This window comes from Coregonus clupeaformis, chromosome 8, assembly GCF_020615455.1.
Source record: "Coregonus clupeaformis isolate EN_2021a chromosome 8, ASM2061545v1, whole genome shotgun sequence".
NCBI classification, from domain to species: Eukaryota; Metazoa; Chordata; class Actinopteri; order Salmoniformes; family Salmonidae; genus Coregonus; species Coregonus clupeaformis.
Genome location: NC_059199.1, coordinates 16,285,825 through 16,303,941, shown reverse-complemented (window position 1 = coordinate 16,303,941; position 18,117 = coordinate 16,285,825). Strand labels below are relative to the sequence as shown.

At 46.8% G+C, this 18,117-nt stretch overlaps 1 protein-coding gene across 1 annotated transcript; it reads left to right on the top strand.

The window, feature by feature from the left end:
* The first annotated feature begins 907 nt into the window (after window positions 1–907).
* On the top strand, window positions 908–16,724 carry si:cabz01083442.1 (phospholipid-transporting ATPase ABCA1). The gene is made up of 3 exons (XM_045222220.1): window positions 908–912; window positions 2,996–3,239; window positions 15,575–16,724. Exons 1-3 carry the CDS (start codon window positions 908–910, stop codon window positions 15,698–15,700), a joined length of 375 nt encoding a protein of 124 aa, XP_045078155.1. The 3' UTR covers window positions 15,701–16,724.
* The last annotated feature ends 1,393 nt before the right edge of the window (window positions 16,725–18,117 follow it).

The window sequence follows — 18,117 nt, the reverse complement described above, 5'->3', positions numbered from 1 at the left end:
GCCCATTGTCAAATGGGCAGGTACAGGGGAAGGGGGGAAAAGACATGTCATCCGTTTCCACTCAAATAGCGAATGGAGGCCGCTTTCTCGTGGCTCGTTTTTCAGTCCTGCTAGGTTTGCTCCTCTGGTTTTATAGCGGAGCAATGCTTTATATTAATATCTGATAAATAAATATAATAGCAGTAGAAGGCTGGGATCCACCTCTTTTTAGTGGAAACCATCAAAACTCTCCTTTCACACAGCATTGCATATAGAAATGTCTGGGATTATAAGAACACTTATTTCACTCAACGCATCAACCACCGTTTGAAGAGCATGCAGCCTCTCACTGCTCAACAGGTGATATTCCACCCAAACTATGTACACCATGGGCTCTCCAACCCTGTTCCTGCATCTACCCAGTGCTTAATTTGAGAATCCAAGTGAAATATGTTCGGGAACATCGATAGTAACATGTTTTCACAACAAAACATATTTCATTACACTGTTGACAGCCCCTCTCTCTGCGCGCTCGAGAAAGGAATGAAGGAGAGAGAGGAGGAGATAGAAGCATACGGTGGTGAGATATTCTGTAGCTAAAGGTAATGTGTCAGCCTACTGATTATGAAAATATAAGAAATTCCCTATTATTTGGCTATTCAAAATCAAATACAAATTCACTATAATTTTAGGTTAACTCTGTAAGCCGCCCTGCACAATCAATGAACCAACAGCATCGCCTACGTTCTCTCCCAGACTCATTGATAGAAATGTTGGAACGTAGCATTAGGTAATCAGTCCATCCAGTATGCATAATACAGTCCACACTCAAAGGTGTGACTAGAATTTGTAGAATTTTGGAGTATAGGCTAGATCAATTATGTACCAAACACATCTACAATCTGTGTTTCTTTCTGCCTTGCGTAATATGCGGTAGGCTATTAGGCTATGTATTGTATAATGACACAATCATTATTTTAATTCTGGGGGGGGTTTTCGGGCTTGGGCTCATGTATAGGACTATGCGTATGCAAAGCTCTAATATGCATATGGGTGTTTTGAATTAATCTTCACCTTAGAAAGCGCTGTCCATTTCGTTGTGTTAGGCTTTGAAACAACATCCACAATGACCATGTTTTCCACTCAGTTTCAACCTGTTGTTGAACTTCTTTCTTCAAATTGATCGATTACAGTGAAGTGAGTTTTTAAAGCATGGTACTGTTTTGATCATAAGTGTTTGATGTGATTTTTGATTGCATTCGCATTGATGTCAGAGTGGTTAGAGGGACAATAGAGCCCTGAGTACCAGGCCATTAGCGACCTGACGGTTGTTAGCGAGCTGGGTACTACCAACGCATGTCCAGAGTAGCACATTCCAGCTATGAGGGAGCATTGAATGTCAAGTGAGAATCATATTTTGGTGCTTTTATTTTTATGTGTCGGTGAATTGATTGGGAAATATTTTTTATTCACCTCTGCAAAGTATAATGTCAATGCCTCAATCCCATTCTCCTACCTAATTATTTTGAGGCATTCAGTTCTGTATTTATTTTATTTTTTATTAAACCTATAAATAAATACTGGGAATGAGACATTAGACTTTGCAGAGGTATACATACACTGACAGAGATGTTGAGGCATTCTGAAAATATATGTCCTTAGATTGGGATTGGCTTTAAGATGGCCTAGATGGCTCATATCAAGTCTGAATGAGAGAGAATAAACTATTCTCCCTAACCTCGTCAAAAGCACAGGATGTGTTCTACATATGCACAGTCTGTGCAGATTGTAAGATTTTTATATCATGTTAATGTGGTTGCTGAGATATTAAACACTTAAATAGTCCAGTTATTAAACACTATGGTAGAGTCCCAAATGGAACCCTATTTCCTATATGGTGCCATTTGGGACGCAGATTATATTAAACACTCCAGGTTTTGTAAAGATTTGATAATCTGTTTCAGACCTGTGTCTGGAACACACCCCACATGTCACACCATGATCCACTACTTATAGGTACACCCAAAGCACCATGGGTAAATCTACATGCCAACTCATGGCTTTGTGCAAACTCAGGAAGTAGAGACAGTACTCCTAGCTTCAGTACCTTATTAACAAACACAAACAATGGAGGGAGGGGGAAGAGAAGGATGGGAGAAAAGGAGGAGTGAAAATTCCTTCAGGAGACAAACAACTCACAAGTTTCTCGGTTGTGCAGACTCACGCCACTCTCACCTGCTGGTGACACACCTGCTCCTCGACTCGCCGCACCGGACGCGCCGGGAGCTTTCAACCAGCCGGGGAAATTAAGATCAATTGTACGTCCCTCTCCCTCGCTCTTACATTCCATCCCTCTATCCCTCCTTCTCCTCCTTCTTTTATCACATGTTTATGTTAGCACTAGGGCACCACTACTAGGGCACCACCACTAGGGCACCACCACTAGGGCACCACCACTAGGGCGCCACCAAAAGGGCACCACCAAAAGGGCACCACCACTAAGGCACCACCACTAGGGCACCACCACTAGGGCACCACCACTAGGGCACCACTACTATGGCACCACCACTAGGGCACCACTACTATGGCACCACCACTAGGGCACCACTACTATGGCACCACCAATAGGGCACCACTACAGGAGGTAACAGAAGCATATTATTTAAGCGCTGCTGTTAAATTGAAGAATGTGCACATTACCTTGGGTGGAGAATAGACATTAGGCAAGGCGAATATGGAATCAAGTGATATGCTGGAGCATACAGAATTGGTCCAAAATGTTGGCTTGTTTTGGTGTGTATGTGTTGTGTAAGGCGTGTTGTGGTGTGTAATTTACCAAACTCCAATAACCTCTCATTGTGTTCGTGTGACTGTGTGTGTGTGTCTGCTTGCACATGTGCCTTTGTGCGTTGCTTGATGTGTGTACTTGTAGCTATACAGTATGTGTTTGTGCCTTTGTCTGCCCATATGCTTTGATTGATGTGTATGTGTTTATTCATGTGTCTGTTTTCCCCAGGTTCGGGGACGGCTACACTGTGATCGTGAGGGTGGGCGGCTCGCCCCCCGCTCTGGGCCCCGTGGAGGAGTTTGTCCACGAGACCTTCCCCGGTAGCGTACTGAAGGAGAAGCACCACAACACGCTGCAGTACCAGCTCCCCCACAGCGAGGGCGCTCTGGCCAGCATCTTCAGCCAGTTCACCACTCATCAGCAGAGGCTGGGCGTGGAGGACTACTCTGTCTCCCAGACCACACTGGATCAGGTAACCAGATTAACCCTTCATTCATTCGATTTTCTGGGGTGAGGACCATAGAGATACAATAGTGTTTCTATGGTATTTTATTTCCTTCTGTTGTGGGAACACACAGGGCGTGTAGGCATTTCTTCCTTTCCTGTACTAACATGCCTGATTCAACAAATCAAGTTGTGGTGTTTTTTGTGTATGGCCGGTGAGGGCCAATCTGATCCTGGAAGGCAGGAGTGTGTTTCTTTTTTGGCAGGTGTGTTAAAGCTTGGTAAACATCTGCAGACACTCCAGGAGTGGAGTTGCCCATCCCTTTTATGGCAATGAAGGCATACATTATCTATACAACACATTGTACACTGAATGCTGTTAGACTTGCTGTTGAATGTCAACTGCCTCACCCCACGTTTCCTATTGGATGTGTGAAGCTTGAGATCGGATGTAATCAAGCCTCTGAGAGGTCGAGTGAGGCGAGTGTGCCTCGCCCTCAATCACGAACATTAGCACAGCAGTGGAGGTGTCTGGGTAGACGAGAGCACCTTAAGAGGGCCCAGCAAAGGTCACCTGTCCACTCATCCTTGGGGAGAAAAGGAGGGGAAAGAAGGAGGTCTGCCTAGATAAAAACAAACCTCAGCCTGAGAGCCTCTCGAAAGCACCTGCCAGGAGAGGAAAGAAACAAGAAAGAAAAGCAGAAAGAAATGGAGAAATAAAACAAGAGAAGAAGAAAAAAAAACATGTCCGCCAATGCAGCTATGGACCATATTTACCAGATCACAGCGTAAATAAATCACACGCAGGCTATAAGGTCACTGCACTAAAACACCTACAGTGGGGAGAACAAGTATTTGATACACTGCCAATTTTGCAGGTTTTCCTACTTACAAAGCATGTAGAGGTCTGTAATTTTTATCATAGGTACACTTCAACTGTGAGAGACGAAATCTAAAACAAAAATCCAGAAAATCACATTGTATGATTTTTAAGTAATTAATATGCATTTTATTGCATGACATAAGTATTTGATCACCTACCAACCAGTAAGAATTCCGGCTCTCACAGACCTGTTAGTTTTTCTTTAAGAAGCCCTCCTGTTCTCCAATCATTACCTGTATTAACTGCACCTGTTTGAACTCGTTACCTGTATAAAAGACACCTGTCCACACACTCAATCAAACAGACTCCAACCTCTCCACAATGGCCAAGACCAGAGAGGCTGTGTAAGGACATCAGGAATAAAATTGTAGACCTGCACAAGGCTGGGATGGGCTACAGGACAATAGGCAAGCAGCTTGGTGAGAAGGCAACAACTGTTGGCGCAATTATTAGAAAATGGAAGAAGTTCAAGATGACGGTCAATCACCCTCGGTCTGGGGCTCCATGCAAGATCTCACCTCGTGGGGCATCAATGATCATGAGGAAGGTGAGGGATCAGCCCAGAACTACACGGCAGGACCTGGTCAATGACCTGAAGAGAGCTGGGACCACAGTCTCAAAGAAAACCATTAGTAACACACTACGCCGTCATGGATTAAAATCCTGCAGCATATGCAAGGTCCCCCTGCTCAAGTCAGTGCATGTCCAGGCCCGTCTGAAGTTTGCCAATGACCATCTGGATGATACAGAGGAGGAATGGGAGAAGGTCATGTGGTCTGATGAGACAAAAATAGAGCTTTTTGGTCTAAACTCCACTCGCCGTGTTTGGAGGAAGAAGAAGGATGAGTACAACCCCAAGAACACCATCCCAACCGTGAAGCATTGAGGTGGAAACATCATTCTTTGGGGATGCTTTTCTGCAAAGGGGACAGGACGACTGCACCGTATTGAGGGGAGGATGGATGGGGCCATGTATCGCGAGATCTTGGCCAACAACCTCCTTCCCTCAGTAAGAGCACTGAAGATGGGTCGTGGCTGGGTCTTCCGGCATGACAACGACCCGAAACACACAGCCAGGGCAACTAAGGAGTGGCTTCGTAAGAAGCATCTCAAGGTCCTGGAGTGGCCTAGCCAGTCTCAGACCTGAACCCAATAGAAAATCTTTGGAGGGAGCTGAAAGTCCGTATTGCCCAGCGACAGCCCCCAAAACCTGAAGGATCTGGAGAAGGTCTGTATGGAGGAGTGGGCCAAAATCCCTGCTGCAGTGTGTGCAAACATGGTCAAGACCTACAGGAAACGTATGATCTCTGTAATTGCAAACAAAGGTTTCTGTACCAAATATTAAGTTCTGCTTTTCTGATGTATCAAATACTTATGTCATGCAATAAAGATTCCGTCTCTCACAGTTGAAGTGTACCTATGATAAAAATTACAGACCTCTACATGCTTTGGAAGTAGGAAAACCTGCAAAATCGGCAGTGTATCAAATACTTGTTCTCCCCACTGTATGTGGACGGAGACCTGACAGTCACCTTTCAGCTGGTGATTTATTGAGGAGAGCTCTGACCTATAGGCTCTATTTTCGGCTGGTGTTAAGTCGGCGTTAGTGTCAAACGCACGTTAGTTTGCAATTTCGTCATGTAAAAACTGACGCACTGGCATTTTCCAGCCCTAATGCCAGTTTTGGGAATTTACCTGTCTTAAATCAGATTCACGTATTTAGCAAAGATAGGTCTACATTTTGTTATTTTGTTCCTGTAAGCCATTTAACAAACTATAACAGACTAACATCGGGATTGGAGTTGATTCCATGGCAATACATAACATCATTTTGGTACAGCGCGTCCCCTCAGCTGATTATCAGCTGTTGTCATGATCACTCTTTTCCTCAATATTGTGCAGTGAATTCTACTAGATGAAAAGCAGAAATTAGTATGACATCCTGGCATTTAAAGCATACTACATTTTCAAAAGTTCACATATATAAAATGTAATTTTTTCGCATACCCAATATGCTACTTAGAACACAAGTACGGGTATTTGGACACAGCCACTGTGTCTTAATCATAGTTCATATGCTATTATTTGGAATGTACTGTTTTGTAAAAATGTATGCAGTAAGCAACAAATATCAACATACATAATAGACTCACCCATACTGAGAAAGTCTCATCTAATGCAGCGTTTCCCAAACTCGGTCCTGGGGACCCACCCTATACTACACAGCTGATTCAAATAACCAACTCATCATCATCAAACTTTGATTATTTGAATCAGCTGTGTAGTGCTCGGCAGGACCAAGTTTGGGAAACCCTGATCTAATGCATATTTGCATTGTTTTCCGCCACTTGTTCATTGTTTCTCTATAACTAGCACAAATTGAAAATCCACAATCAACTTGAGCACTAGGGTACTATTTTTAATTTATGTGTTAGACATTTTCAGAGGTACAGTATCTTCCCCTTTATGGAAAACAAAGGGTTACCTAGTGTCTGAGAATGAGTAGTAAACACTGATCAAGCTTCTATGTCCCTTATACATGGACACCTAAGTGTCACCTCAATTTATACTGTATGTCCCTGAAGAAAAGTTATTTTGCGTCACACACTACAGAGAGCATTTCAAAGACAACGGAACAAACTAGCATATAGCTGACGTTGACTGGGATGGCCTGTATTTAAAACGTGCACTGAGGCGTGTGTGTCGCACGGGGACTCCTCCGCCACGACGGCGAGGTTAATTGAGCGCCTCTGAGTACTTCTCCTCCTTGCCACGCGTCGGCGGCCATCTAATAAACACCCCAAATGCCATAGTTAATACCCATACCCTTCTGTTATTAACAAAATGTCAGTCACGAGCACCGGAGCATGAAGTCTAAGTTATAATAAACTAATGCTTATAAGATTAGAGGTGATTGAAGAAACATGTTTGTAGCTAGTACAGTGGTGGAAGAAATGTTATTACTGTCCATGCACAGTTGCACACTGTCATGAGCCCTCTTACTCCACCGGGTTACCACCTTAATGTGTTTCCACTATCTTCCACTCTGCTCATCTCTCTCTCTCTACTCAGCCTAACGAGCTCCACCTGTTCCTGCTCTGCTCGGCTCTAATTACTCTGCCAGCTGCGCTGCATTACCCACTAACCTCTCCCAGTATTTAAAGTCCCGTCTTTCAGCTCTCCTTTGTCAGATCGTCTGCAACGCTCACACCCGGAACCTGTGTGCTCGCGCTTCTGGCTCTCTCTTGTTTTGTGACCCCGGACCTGCCTGATTTATGGATACTCTTCTGCCCCAGGAAAACCAGACCTGCTCTCTGCCATTACGACTCCTGACTACTCTTCGACCCCGGTAACTCTGACCAGCCTTCTGCCTTGCTACAACGTATTTGGATTTCCCTTGAACTGTACTTCTGCCTTGTTTCATCCGCCCCGTTGTGTCTGTGTTTCTCCCCCCAGGACTTCTGGACCACCAACCACCGGCGTCATCGGACGCATCGCTGCCACTGGGGGGCACAGACCCAGCACATTGGACGGGATAACCCCAGGAGCCTTCACTCACTCCCTACTTCCCTTTTCCCTTAAGTTTTAATAAACTTTCTGGTGTGAGCGCAATTGTGGTCCTCTTGTCGTCTGTCTGAACCGTGACAGTACGATCTGAACATCATGGACTCAGCGCACACTTCCCCCCGACATGGAAACCGAAGAACCTGAGCAACCCACCGCCATGCTACGCCTGGAACACACTGAGAGAGAGCTAGGTCGCATGAGCGGCGACATCACCTCTCTGCTTCAGGTCGGCCACCAACAGCATCAGCAGTTCCAGCAGCACCAGCAGCAGTCCCAGCAGCAGCAACAACAACTCGCCAGGATCATCCAACTCCTCACCAACCTTACCCCAGCCAGTCTGCCCACCAGCCCTGCCTCCGAGTTACCTGCCCCGGTCATTTCAGCCGCTGCCCCGGAACCCAAGATTGGAAACCCCGAGCGGTTCAACGGCGATTCTACCCAGGTCCGGCCATTCCTGACTAGCTGCCGACTTCAGTTCTCCTTGCAGCCAAGGACCTTCGCCACGGAGGGGGCTAGGGTCGGGTATGCCATCACTCACCTGACGGGCCGAGCTCGACTCTGGGGAACAGCAGAGTTCGAACGTCAAACCCCGCATGTGCAACCTTCGACCGGTTTGCTGAGGAGATGCTGAAGGTGTTTGACCTGGATTCACCAACCGCAGAGGCGTCTCGTGAACTGTTCAGTATTCGACAAGGCAGACGTACAGTCGCAGACCATTCCATCGACTTCCGAACCCTGGCAAGACGAAGTTCTTGGAACACACCATCGTTGGTGGACGCGTTCTTCCATAGCTTGGCTGACTATATCAAGGACGAGTTGGTCTCCCATGAACTGCCTTCCACTCTTGATGAAGCCATCGCACTGACTGTCCGGATCGACAGAAGGATACAGACCCGTCGTCGTGAGAGGGGGCGCCAAGGTCCACCAACTACCGGCATTCGGAGAGATCCGACTGGGCTCCTGTCAGCTACTGCCACTCACCCAAGTCAGCTTGATCAGTCTGAGCCTATGGAGATTGGGCGAGCCTCTCTCACTCCTGCAGAGCGCCAGCGCCGCTTCACCTCAAACCTCTGCCTCTATTGTGGAGGTGATGGACATCGTGTGGTAACCTGCCCTTTAAAAGCCGAAGCTCACCGGGCATAGGGGAGTCCGGTTGAGCTCAATGACCATCCAGTCCTCCGACCGCAAACCCTTGCTGCAAGTTCACCTCCGCCTCTCTGACTCTACTCACACCCTGGCTGCTCTGGTGGATTCTGGCGCCGAAGCCAACATAATGGACATCAAGCTGGCACGCCAACTGGGACTGGAGAACCTCCGTTTGACACCTCCTATTCCTGCCCGGGCACTGGACGGACACTTACTCGGATCGGTCACTCATGTCACGGCCCCGGTCTTGATGGGTCTGTCCGGAAACCATCAAGAGACTATCCAGTTTCACCTGCTCCCCTCTCCAGGCCAACCCCTCATCCTGGGTTACCCATGGCTCCGCCCGGCACAACCCTCAGCTCGACTGGGTGACCGGGGTGATCAGGGAGTGGGGAGAGGACTGCCACCGAACCTGCCTGCTTGCTGCCGCACTACCCCTCGGCCAGTACCTACTAACTCCGCCCTGACCTCTCCCATGTCCCAGAATGCTACCATGGTCTCAGAGAAGTGTTTAACAAAGCAAGAGCCACATCTCTGCCTCCTCACCGACCGTACGACTGTGCCATCGACCTCCTCCCTGGAACAGCCCCTCCAAGGGGCCGTCTTTATTCGTTGTCTGCTCCTGAAAGAAGGTCCATGGAGGACTACATCAATGACTCTCTGTCCACAGGATTGATCCGTTCATCTTCATCTCCGGCTGGTGCTGGCTTCTTCTTCTGTGGGGAAGAGGGACGGATCTCTTCGCCCCTGCATCGACTACAGGGGACTCAACGACATCACAGTGAAAAACCGTTACCCTCTCCCCTCTGCTCACCTCTGCTTTTGAGTTGCTCCAGGGAGCCACTGTTTTTACCAAGTTGGATCTCAGAAACGCTTACCACCTAGTGCGGATCCGGGAGGGAGATGAATGGAAGACCGCATTCAATACACCAACAGGCCACTACGAGTATCTGGTTATGCCTTTTGGCCTCACCAATGCTCCTGCTGTGTTCCAGGCTCTAGTGAATGATGTACTGCGGGACATGTTAAACAAGTTTGTCTTCGTTTACCTGGATGACATCTTAATCTACTCCAGAAACCTGTCTGAACACACCCGCCATGTCCAGCAAGTCCTTCATCGTCTTCTGGAGAATTCCCTACGCCAAGGCAGAGAAATGTGAGTTTCACGTCAAGACAGTGGCCTTCCTGGGGTACATAGTGGCAGAGGGAAGTATCCAAATGGATCCTGCCAAAGTATCAGCAGTCACGTCATGGCCAGTTCCGGAGAACAGAAAGAAGCTGCAACAGTTTCTGGGGGTTTGCTAACTTCTATAGAAAGTTTATCCGGAACTACAGTACCGTTGCTGCCCCTCTCACTGCTCTAACCAGCACCAAGCAACCCTTCACCTGGACCCCAGCAGCCGACAAGGCCTTCAGTACCCTCAAGGTAAGGTTCACCTCCGCTCCCATCCTCCAGATGCCTGACGTGGACCGGCAATTCATTGTGGAGGTGGACGCCTCGGATGTGGGAGTTGGTGCTGTGATTTCTCAGTGGGCTGCGGAGGATAGGAAGCTCCATCCCTGTGCCTTTTTCTCACGTCGGTTGTCCCCCTCTGAGTGCAATTACGACATAGGGAACCGAGAGCTGCTGGCTGTGAAGCTTGCCTTGGAGGAGTGGCGTCACTGGCTGGAGGGGTCCACCATTCCATTTCTCGTTTGGACCGATCATAAGAACTTGGAGTACATCCGCACGGCCAAACGGTTGAACTCCAGGCAGTCCCGCTGGGCCTGTTCTTCACCAGGTTTAATTTCACTCTGTCATACTGGCCTGGATCACGCAACACCAAGCCAGACGCCCTCTCCCCGTCAATTCCAGAAGGATGACAACCCCTCCAAGGATCCTGTGTCGATTCTGCCAAGTCCCTGCATCGTAGCCGCTCTGACCTGGGCTGTTGAGGAACAGGTGCTGGAAGCTCTCCGTAACCAGCCCGGTCCCAGCACTTGCCCAGCTGACCGCCTTTTTGTCCCCGAAAACCTAAGGTCCCAGGTCGTTCAGTGGGGACATGACTCCCCGCCTAGCTTGTCACCCTGGCTCCACCCGCACTTACAACCTGCTCGCCCAGAGGTTCTGGTGGCCCGCTCTGAGAAAGGATGTACGGGAATTCGTCCAAGCCTGCCCCATCTGCAACCAACACAAGTCGTCCTGCCAGCCCCCCAGCCGGATTGCTGCAGCCCCTGCCTGTGCCCAGACGTCCCCTGGTCTCACATCGCCCTTGACTTTGTCACGGGGCTGCCCCCCTTCAAGGGGCAAGACCGTCATTCTCACCATAGTTGACCGATTCAGCAAGATGGCACACTTCATTCCCCTCCCCAAGCTCCCAACCGCCAAGGAGACCGCCCAGGTGGTCCTGGAACACGTCTTCCGGATCCACGGACTGCCAAAGGATGTAGTTTCTGACCGTGGTCCACAATTCTCCTCCGCTTTTTTGGAAGGAGTTCTGTCACCTGCTGGGAGCCACAGTCAGTCTGACTTCCGGATTCCATCCCCAATCCAATGGGCAGTCAGAGCGGGCAAATCAGGAGCTCGAGAAGGCACTGCGATGCATGACTTCACGCAACCCCCACTCCTGGTCGCAGCAATTGACATGGGTGGAGTACGCACACAATTCTCTGACCTGCTCTGCCATCGGTATGTCCCCTTTCCAATGTGTTTATGGATACCAGCCTCCTCTATTTGCCAGTCAGGAAGGGGAGGTTCTTGCCCATCTGCACTTGCGTTTGCCCGTCGATGTCGCCGCACCTGGTCACAGGCCCGAGCCACACTTCTCAGATCCGTTGCCAGCTACACTACCGGGCCAACCGTCGAGAATCCCTGCTCCCACCTACCATGTTGGTCAAAGGGGTGTGGTTGTCATCAAGGAACCTACCACTCAGGGTGGAGTCGCAGAAGTTGGCACCTCGGTTCATTGGCCCATTCCCTATCATAAGAGTGATTAGCCCAACTGCTGTCCGGCTCCAACTGCCTAATTCCATGAGGGTGCACCCCACTTTCCATGTGTCTAAGATTAAGCCCATTCATGAGAGTCCGCTGGTCCCTGCTGCGCCTTGTCCTCCTCCTCCACGGCTCGTCGATGGTGGTCTGGTTTACACCGTCCGCCGCCTGCTTCGGTCCAGACGGAGGGGTAGGGGTCTCCAGTACCTCATTGACTGGGAGGGCTATGGACCTGAGGAAAGGACCTGGGTGCCAGCTAGTCGGATTGTGGATAGGACTCTCATCACCGCCTTCCACCAACGGCATCCTGATCAACCTGCAATCCGTAGGGCCGCCCCAGAGGGATCCCTAACCGTCCTGCCCGCTCGGCTTCCTGTCCTGTGCCTGATCCTGTCTCGGGACCTGTCCCATCTCCCGACCACGGCCCTCCGGCTTCCTCCGAGGATGAGGGCGTTCGCTCGGACCGTTCGGAGGAGTTCTAGCCCCTCCTCCGGCTCCCCTCCTCCCGCCCGGCGTGGTGTTGCTCTTGGGACTTCTGGGGCCGTCCCTTTGGGGGGGTTCTGTCATGAGCCCTCTTACTCCACCGGGTTACCACCTTAATGTGTTTCCACTATCTTCCACTCTGCTCATCTCTCTCTCTCTACTCAGCCTAACGAGCTCCACCTGTTCCTGCTCTGCTCGGCTCTAATTACTCTGCCAGCTGCGCTGCATTACCCACTAACCTCTCCCAGTATTTAAAGTCCCGTCTTTCAGCTCTCCTTTGTCAGATCGTCTGCAACGCTCACACCCGGAACCTGTGTGCTCGCGCTTCTGGCTCTCTCTTGTTTTGTGACCCCGGACCTGCCTGATTCTTGGATACTCTTCTGCCCCAGGAAAACCAGACCTGCTCTCTGCCATTACGACTCCTGACTACTCTTCGACCCCGGTAACTCTGACCAGCCTTCTGCCTTGCTACAACGTATTTGGATTTCCCTTGAACTGTACTTCTGCCTTGTTTCATCCGCCCTGTGTCTGTGTTTCCTCCCCCCAGGACTTCTGGACCACCAACCACCGGCGTCATCGGACGCATCGCTGCCACTGGGGGGGGGCACAGACCCAGCACATTGGACGGGATAACCCCAGGAGCCTTCACTCACTCCCTACTTCCCTTTTCCCTTAAGTTTTAATAAACTTTCTGGTGTGACGCAATTGTGGTCCTCTTGTCGTCTGTCTGAACCGTGACACACACATCCAATGCCTTTGAGCAGATTGCGGGATATCAAATATATTCACTAGGATAAAGGATAAAATTATGCAGTATATTGCAATCTATGCTCCCATGTGGGTTATTGGTGACAACATTTTGACCACTTACATAGGTCTGCCATATTGAATGCTCTATTGTTCGGAATGAGTTTGGAATGCGTTCACAAACAAAACATTGTTTCCAACCTTGACAAATACACAGTAGTCGACCTATAATAGTGTTCCAGTATGTGGTCTGGGTATTATATAGTTTTCTCAGAGAGCATTATATAATATATTTAAGTAATACTGCCTGAAAACCCGGAAATTATCGTGTGACAACTCAACAAGGGCTGTTCTGAGGCCCGAAGCGAAGCCAAGTGCTGGTGGTTGGTGCCAGCCAGTGCTTCCTCTTCTTTGGCAGAGAATGGGACGTCCCACTCACGTCGTTGCCAGCTAAAATGGCACTCCAGCGCTTATTGTTCTCCATGTTAGGCTGCCAATAACTCTTTAGTGAGCTGTCACATCGATGGCCACTCATTATTTTCCTTGCCTCCAGGCCCGCATCGGATACATTTTGCATTCTGAAGTTGCTACCCAAGCGGGCTGGTCATTAGTTATTTCACATGTTTTGACCCAGTCGTTAATTCTAATCATAATTCATAATTCATTAGACGTTGCTATGCTAAACAAATCATTGGCATGTAGCTAGCTAGCAGAGATTTGAAGATGATGAGAGACAAGAACTTCAATAAATAATGATTGAATAAATATCCAATAGGCCGCAATACGCTGAAAATGATTGAATGGAATTCTGAGTGTTTACGGTTTCCATGGTGAATTATTAGTTCCACCTTCATTCTTGGGCTAGCTAGCCTACTGGCATGGGAGAGATCACATTTGTAAAATTATACATTGTTGCACAGGTCGTAAAGGCAGACAGGTAGGTTTATACAACCCCCAAATGTTGCAATCCAAATAGTAGCATGGGAAAATAATTTATTTCCCAAGAGAGATTAAGTTGATTAATTTCCTGCCTGGGCTGTGGGACAATGGAAATATGACATTAACATGTCATGGTATTTTGTTGTCCCACCACTCAACATCCAGGATCCTTACAACCCGTTTTATAAAGAGCTGTCAAACTCTGATATGGAAGTCTAAAGGCATAAATGTTTTAAGCCTCTCAGCATACTGTAGCCAACCAATGGCATCTGGGGTTAAGGGTCAAATAATCCCGATAGGTGGAGTTGAAGATAGGCATGGAGAAATGCATTGTTGTTGTTTTTCCACTTCCTCATTCCCTCCTTAATAAGATGTCATAACGGTGAAGTTATAGAAAAATGTATTGTCAGCCATTTTTTGAAAGGAAGCCTGTTGCACTTGCTAAACTTTCGTCTGTCAGTCTCAAAGAGCCCAGCAGTACGGTTCTTCACAGCACTCGTCCTCCCCAATTTAACAGGAAGTGTGTTTCAACGGGATCTAACGGCCAGGGTCCTCCTCCATCAAAGGTATCACTAACCTACCGTCCCGTCTTGACGTTTCTCTTGAGTCTCGAACGAATACTTTTTAGTTCCAATTAAGATGGCCGACATTATCTGACACGGGAACGGATCTGCAAAATTGGCGGAATCCTCCCCTTTCATCTCAAATGACACACCCCAGGCTGATAAAAACAGAGTCTGGGCTTTATCTTTAATGCTGAAGTTAGAAGAGTGAATTTGATTCCACAAGGGATTCAGAAGATGACTGTGGAGGAGGAAGAGCTGAGGAGGGGTAGTGGGTGGTGGAAGTTTTTTGTTTTAGTTTGAATCCTTTTGTCAATCTGTGCTCCCCAAAGGAAATAAAAGGGCACTTCTATGCCTCAAAGGTGACCGTACGCATATTGTGTGGTATTATTTTATAGGCTGTAACTGTTGAGAAAGATATACTTCATAGGCAGCGCCTAATGGACTAGGCGGAGAAGAATAAACATCCCCTGTAAACAGTTGTTTCACTGCAGAAACAATCCCCGCTTAAGTGGCTACACTCATTCCTGAGATAGTATGGCATAATATTAGTCAGGCTGATCCGAGACATGGGATTTGTTATACAATCTGGCCATCCCCCATTTCCTCTTAAGCCTATACATATAAAGTCACTTCATATCTTAAAATATATGGTGGCTTTAACAGGCCTTTTTGTTTTATTTCTCGTCCTTCTTTTCTTGATACTTTACCTGATGAATCCAAGTTTTTACCGTTGTTTCCCCACCCCGTTACGCAGACCAAGGTTAATAAAGAAATTGTTGTAAATATTGTTTGGGGGCGGGGGGGTCATTATCAGGATGGCTTCGGTCTCGTTTCACAGTGGAGTGTAAGACATTTAAGGATACATCATAGAAACATGTTTTGTTGAAATGTCATTAGAATGAGCAGATCGGATACGTTGATTTTTTTAATAATTCTGAAAAACAAACCAACTACAAACTAACGAAACTGAAACCCATTCATATGAACAGATTTGTGTGTGCGTGTGACATGCAAGGACCTCCTATCTACATCTACTCTTACAACCCTGTCTTCATCCCCAGGTCTTTGTCAACTTTGCGAGGTACCAACATGAGGAGGACAACCATGCTACTTATGACAACAAAGTGGACGTGTCCGACGAAATGCCAATGGAAGCTCGGAAATCACCTGTCCCAGAGAGCGTCTGAGTCCCAACGTTCACCTCATATTCCATCACTGAACAGCACCTAGCGCTGTATATCTCAGGTCTAAGCTTGTAGATAGCTTTCGTTTGTTTTACTTGTGCCATCTGTCATAATAATATTATTGTATGTTATCAGGCAAATGTTAACCGTAAATAACATATATAATACAACTGCACACCTAGCAGAGCGAAATAATGGCAAGTAAATGGTTGGTAAGTGATTAGTCTAATTGCTTCATCAGTGTATAGATTTAGTCCATGCAGTTATTTTCTGGAATTGCTTTAATATGATGAAAAACAGCCACACTTAATCGTGGTGTGGTGAAACACAGATTTCCTCAGACCTTGTTATGTTTGCCAAATGACATGGCTTGGAAACAGCTCTTCCTCAAAGGTCCTTGACATTCTCTTACGATTATTGCAATTGTTCCACTAGCTATTGATGACATTTAATGCTTCCCAAATGGCACCCTATTCCCTATATAGTGCCCTACTTTTGACCAGATCCCTATCGGTCTTCCAGGACCATATCCTCTCCTTCATTCCAAAATTAGAATGGCATGCCCCACTTTGCAAAATATGCATTGAGTGCAATACAGAGTCGAGAGCCTTCCAGTGTGTACTTGCAGGATAAAGTGTGCATTCAATATAGCCTATCCCCTGACTCAGGAACTCTCTGTAGAGCTGTAAAGATATATTTGTTTGCATTTGCATTGTTTACGTTCGACAATACCCTTGTAGATATGCGTATAATACAACTATATACGGGAGAAAATGCAGGTAGTTATTTTTTAACAATGGTGAAACCACACCAAGCACTTTGTCAGTTTTCCTACATTACCTCGCAGGTGCACTTAGCAATTTCTACCTAAAGCAAATAACTTCTCTGTATATGTGTGTGTCCCTCATGGGCACTAGGGTTTACTTTGAGAGCCCAATGTAATTTGTATGCCGTTCAATGTCCCCCGCATTACTATTTTGTTCATTGCAAAGAATAAGGAATCCTATTTGTACTGAATATTGCTTTATGCCAGGACAGATTATTAAACATTTGCACAAATTGTCATGCGACTAGGAGTTGAATTTGTAAATCCTTAGCTTTATTTGCCCTGTTCAAAAGTCACTTTGAGCAACTTGAGAAATATGTGGCAGCCACTTTCAATATCTCACTCTGCTGCCTCAATAAGTGCATCGTTCTTTCATTCTTTGTGTAACTCTCTCCTTCGTTATTTTATAAGCCTTCAATTGTAGTCTATCTTTGTTGTCACTCTCGGGGGCAGCACTTCAGCTTCGACGTAGAACTCTGCAAATTGTGTGATGGTGAGTCATTTATTTACAGCCAAGTGCACAGTGGTGGACCATAATAAACAGACAGGATGTGTCACACTTTTTATCTTCCCAGTGTCAATCATTTTTTTATTTCATTCAAACACACCAGTTCCCTCAATACTTTTTCTTCAGTTTTAATTTTCACTAATTTTACTTTTGAAAGAGTGAACAGCATTTAGATGTGTAAGTCAAAAGCACATCAAAACACTACATTTTCCTTTCTCAACGTGCCTGAAAACTATGAATAAACAATGTCCATTTTTACAGTGTTGTTGTTGCGATATCAGCACTCCTATCCCCCTAAACACACTGGCAGTCCTGACCATCATACCCAGAGGCCTTTGCTCTCTCTGCTACCAGCCCCATGAATCCTCCAGGTCCAAAGCACCTCTTACCTCCACCTCAAAAAGACCTCTCCTCCACTATGTATGCATTTCTGGTTGATATTTTCACCCACTACCTATCTTTATCAATGTAGTCTCACTGTGTTCATGTGTTGCCCTTTGTGGCTCAGCTACACTCTTAGAAAAAAGGGTTTCTATATAGAACCTGTTGGTTCTTTCGATGAGATTAAAGAACCCTTTACTAAACAAGGTTGTATATATACATAGACGTGGGAAGATGTTTGGGGGTGCTGCAATTTTTTTTATATCGGTCTGCTAATACAGGACTAGTAAAGGCCCAGTGAAGATTTTTCAAGATTATTAAAAAATATATATATATATATATTTTATTAATTCTGAATTTTCAGGGGGTTCTGCAGCACCCTCAGCACCCCTACTTCCTGTGGCTATGTATATATACCCAGTGAAGGCAAAGAACCATGAGGGTTCTACCCCTACCCCAGAGTGTAATGGGGATTTTTAAAAAAACAACAGCTAACAAAAGCTAACCCAGTCACATCAAACTCTGAAATGACAGCTAGCATTCATTCCCTTTTAATTTGTTCCAGCTGTTTTGCATTGACATGTATATCCCCATTAATTATAATGCTGCATGATTTCACCTGGTCAGAAAAATGTCTAGCTGACGTCTGACACCGTTAGCTCTCTATGGCAGGGGGAGATCGAATTCATATTTTGTAACATTGTT

What these genes read in the sequence shown, in the direction of transcription:
- si:cabz01083442.1 (XM_045222220.1), top strand. An exon ending in CCCAGACCACACTGGATCAG is followed by an intron (nt 3,240 to 15,574) that starts GTAACCAGATTA and finishes CTTCATCCCCAG; the next exon opens with GTCTTTGTCAACTTTGCGAG.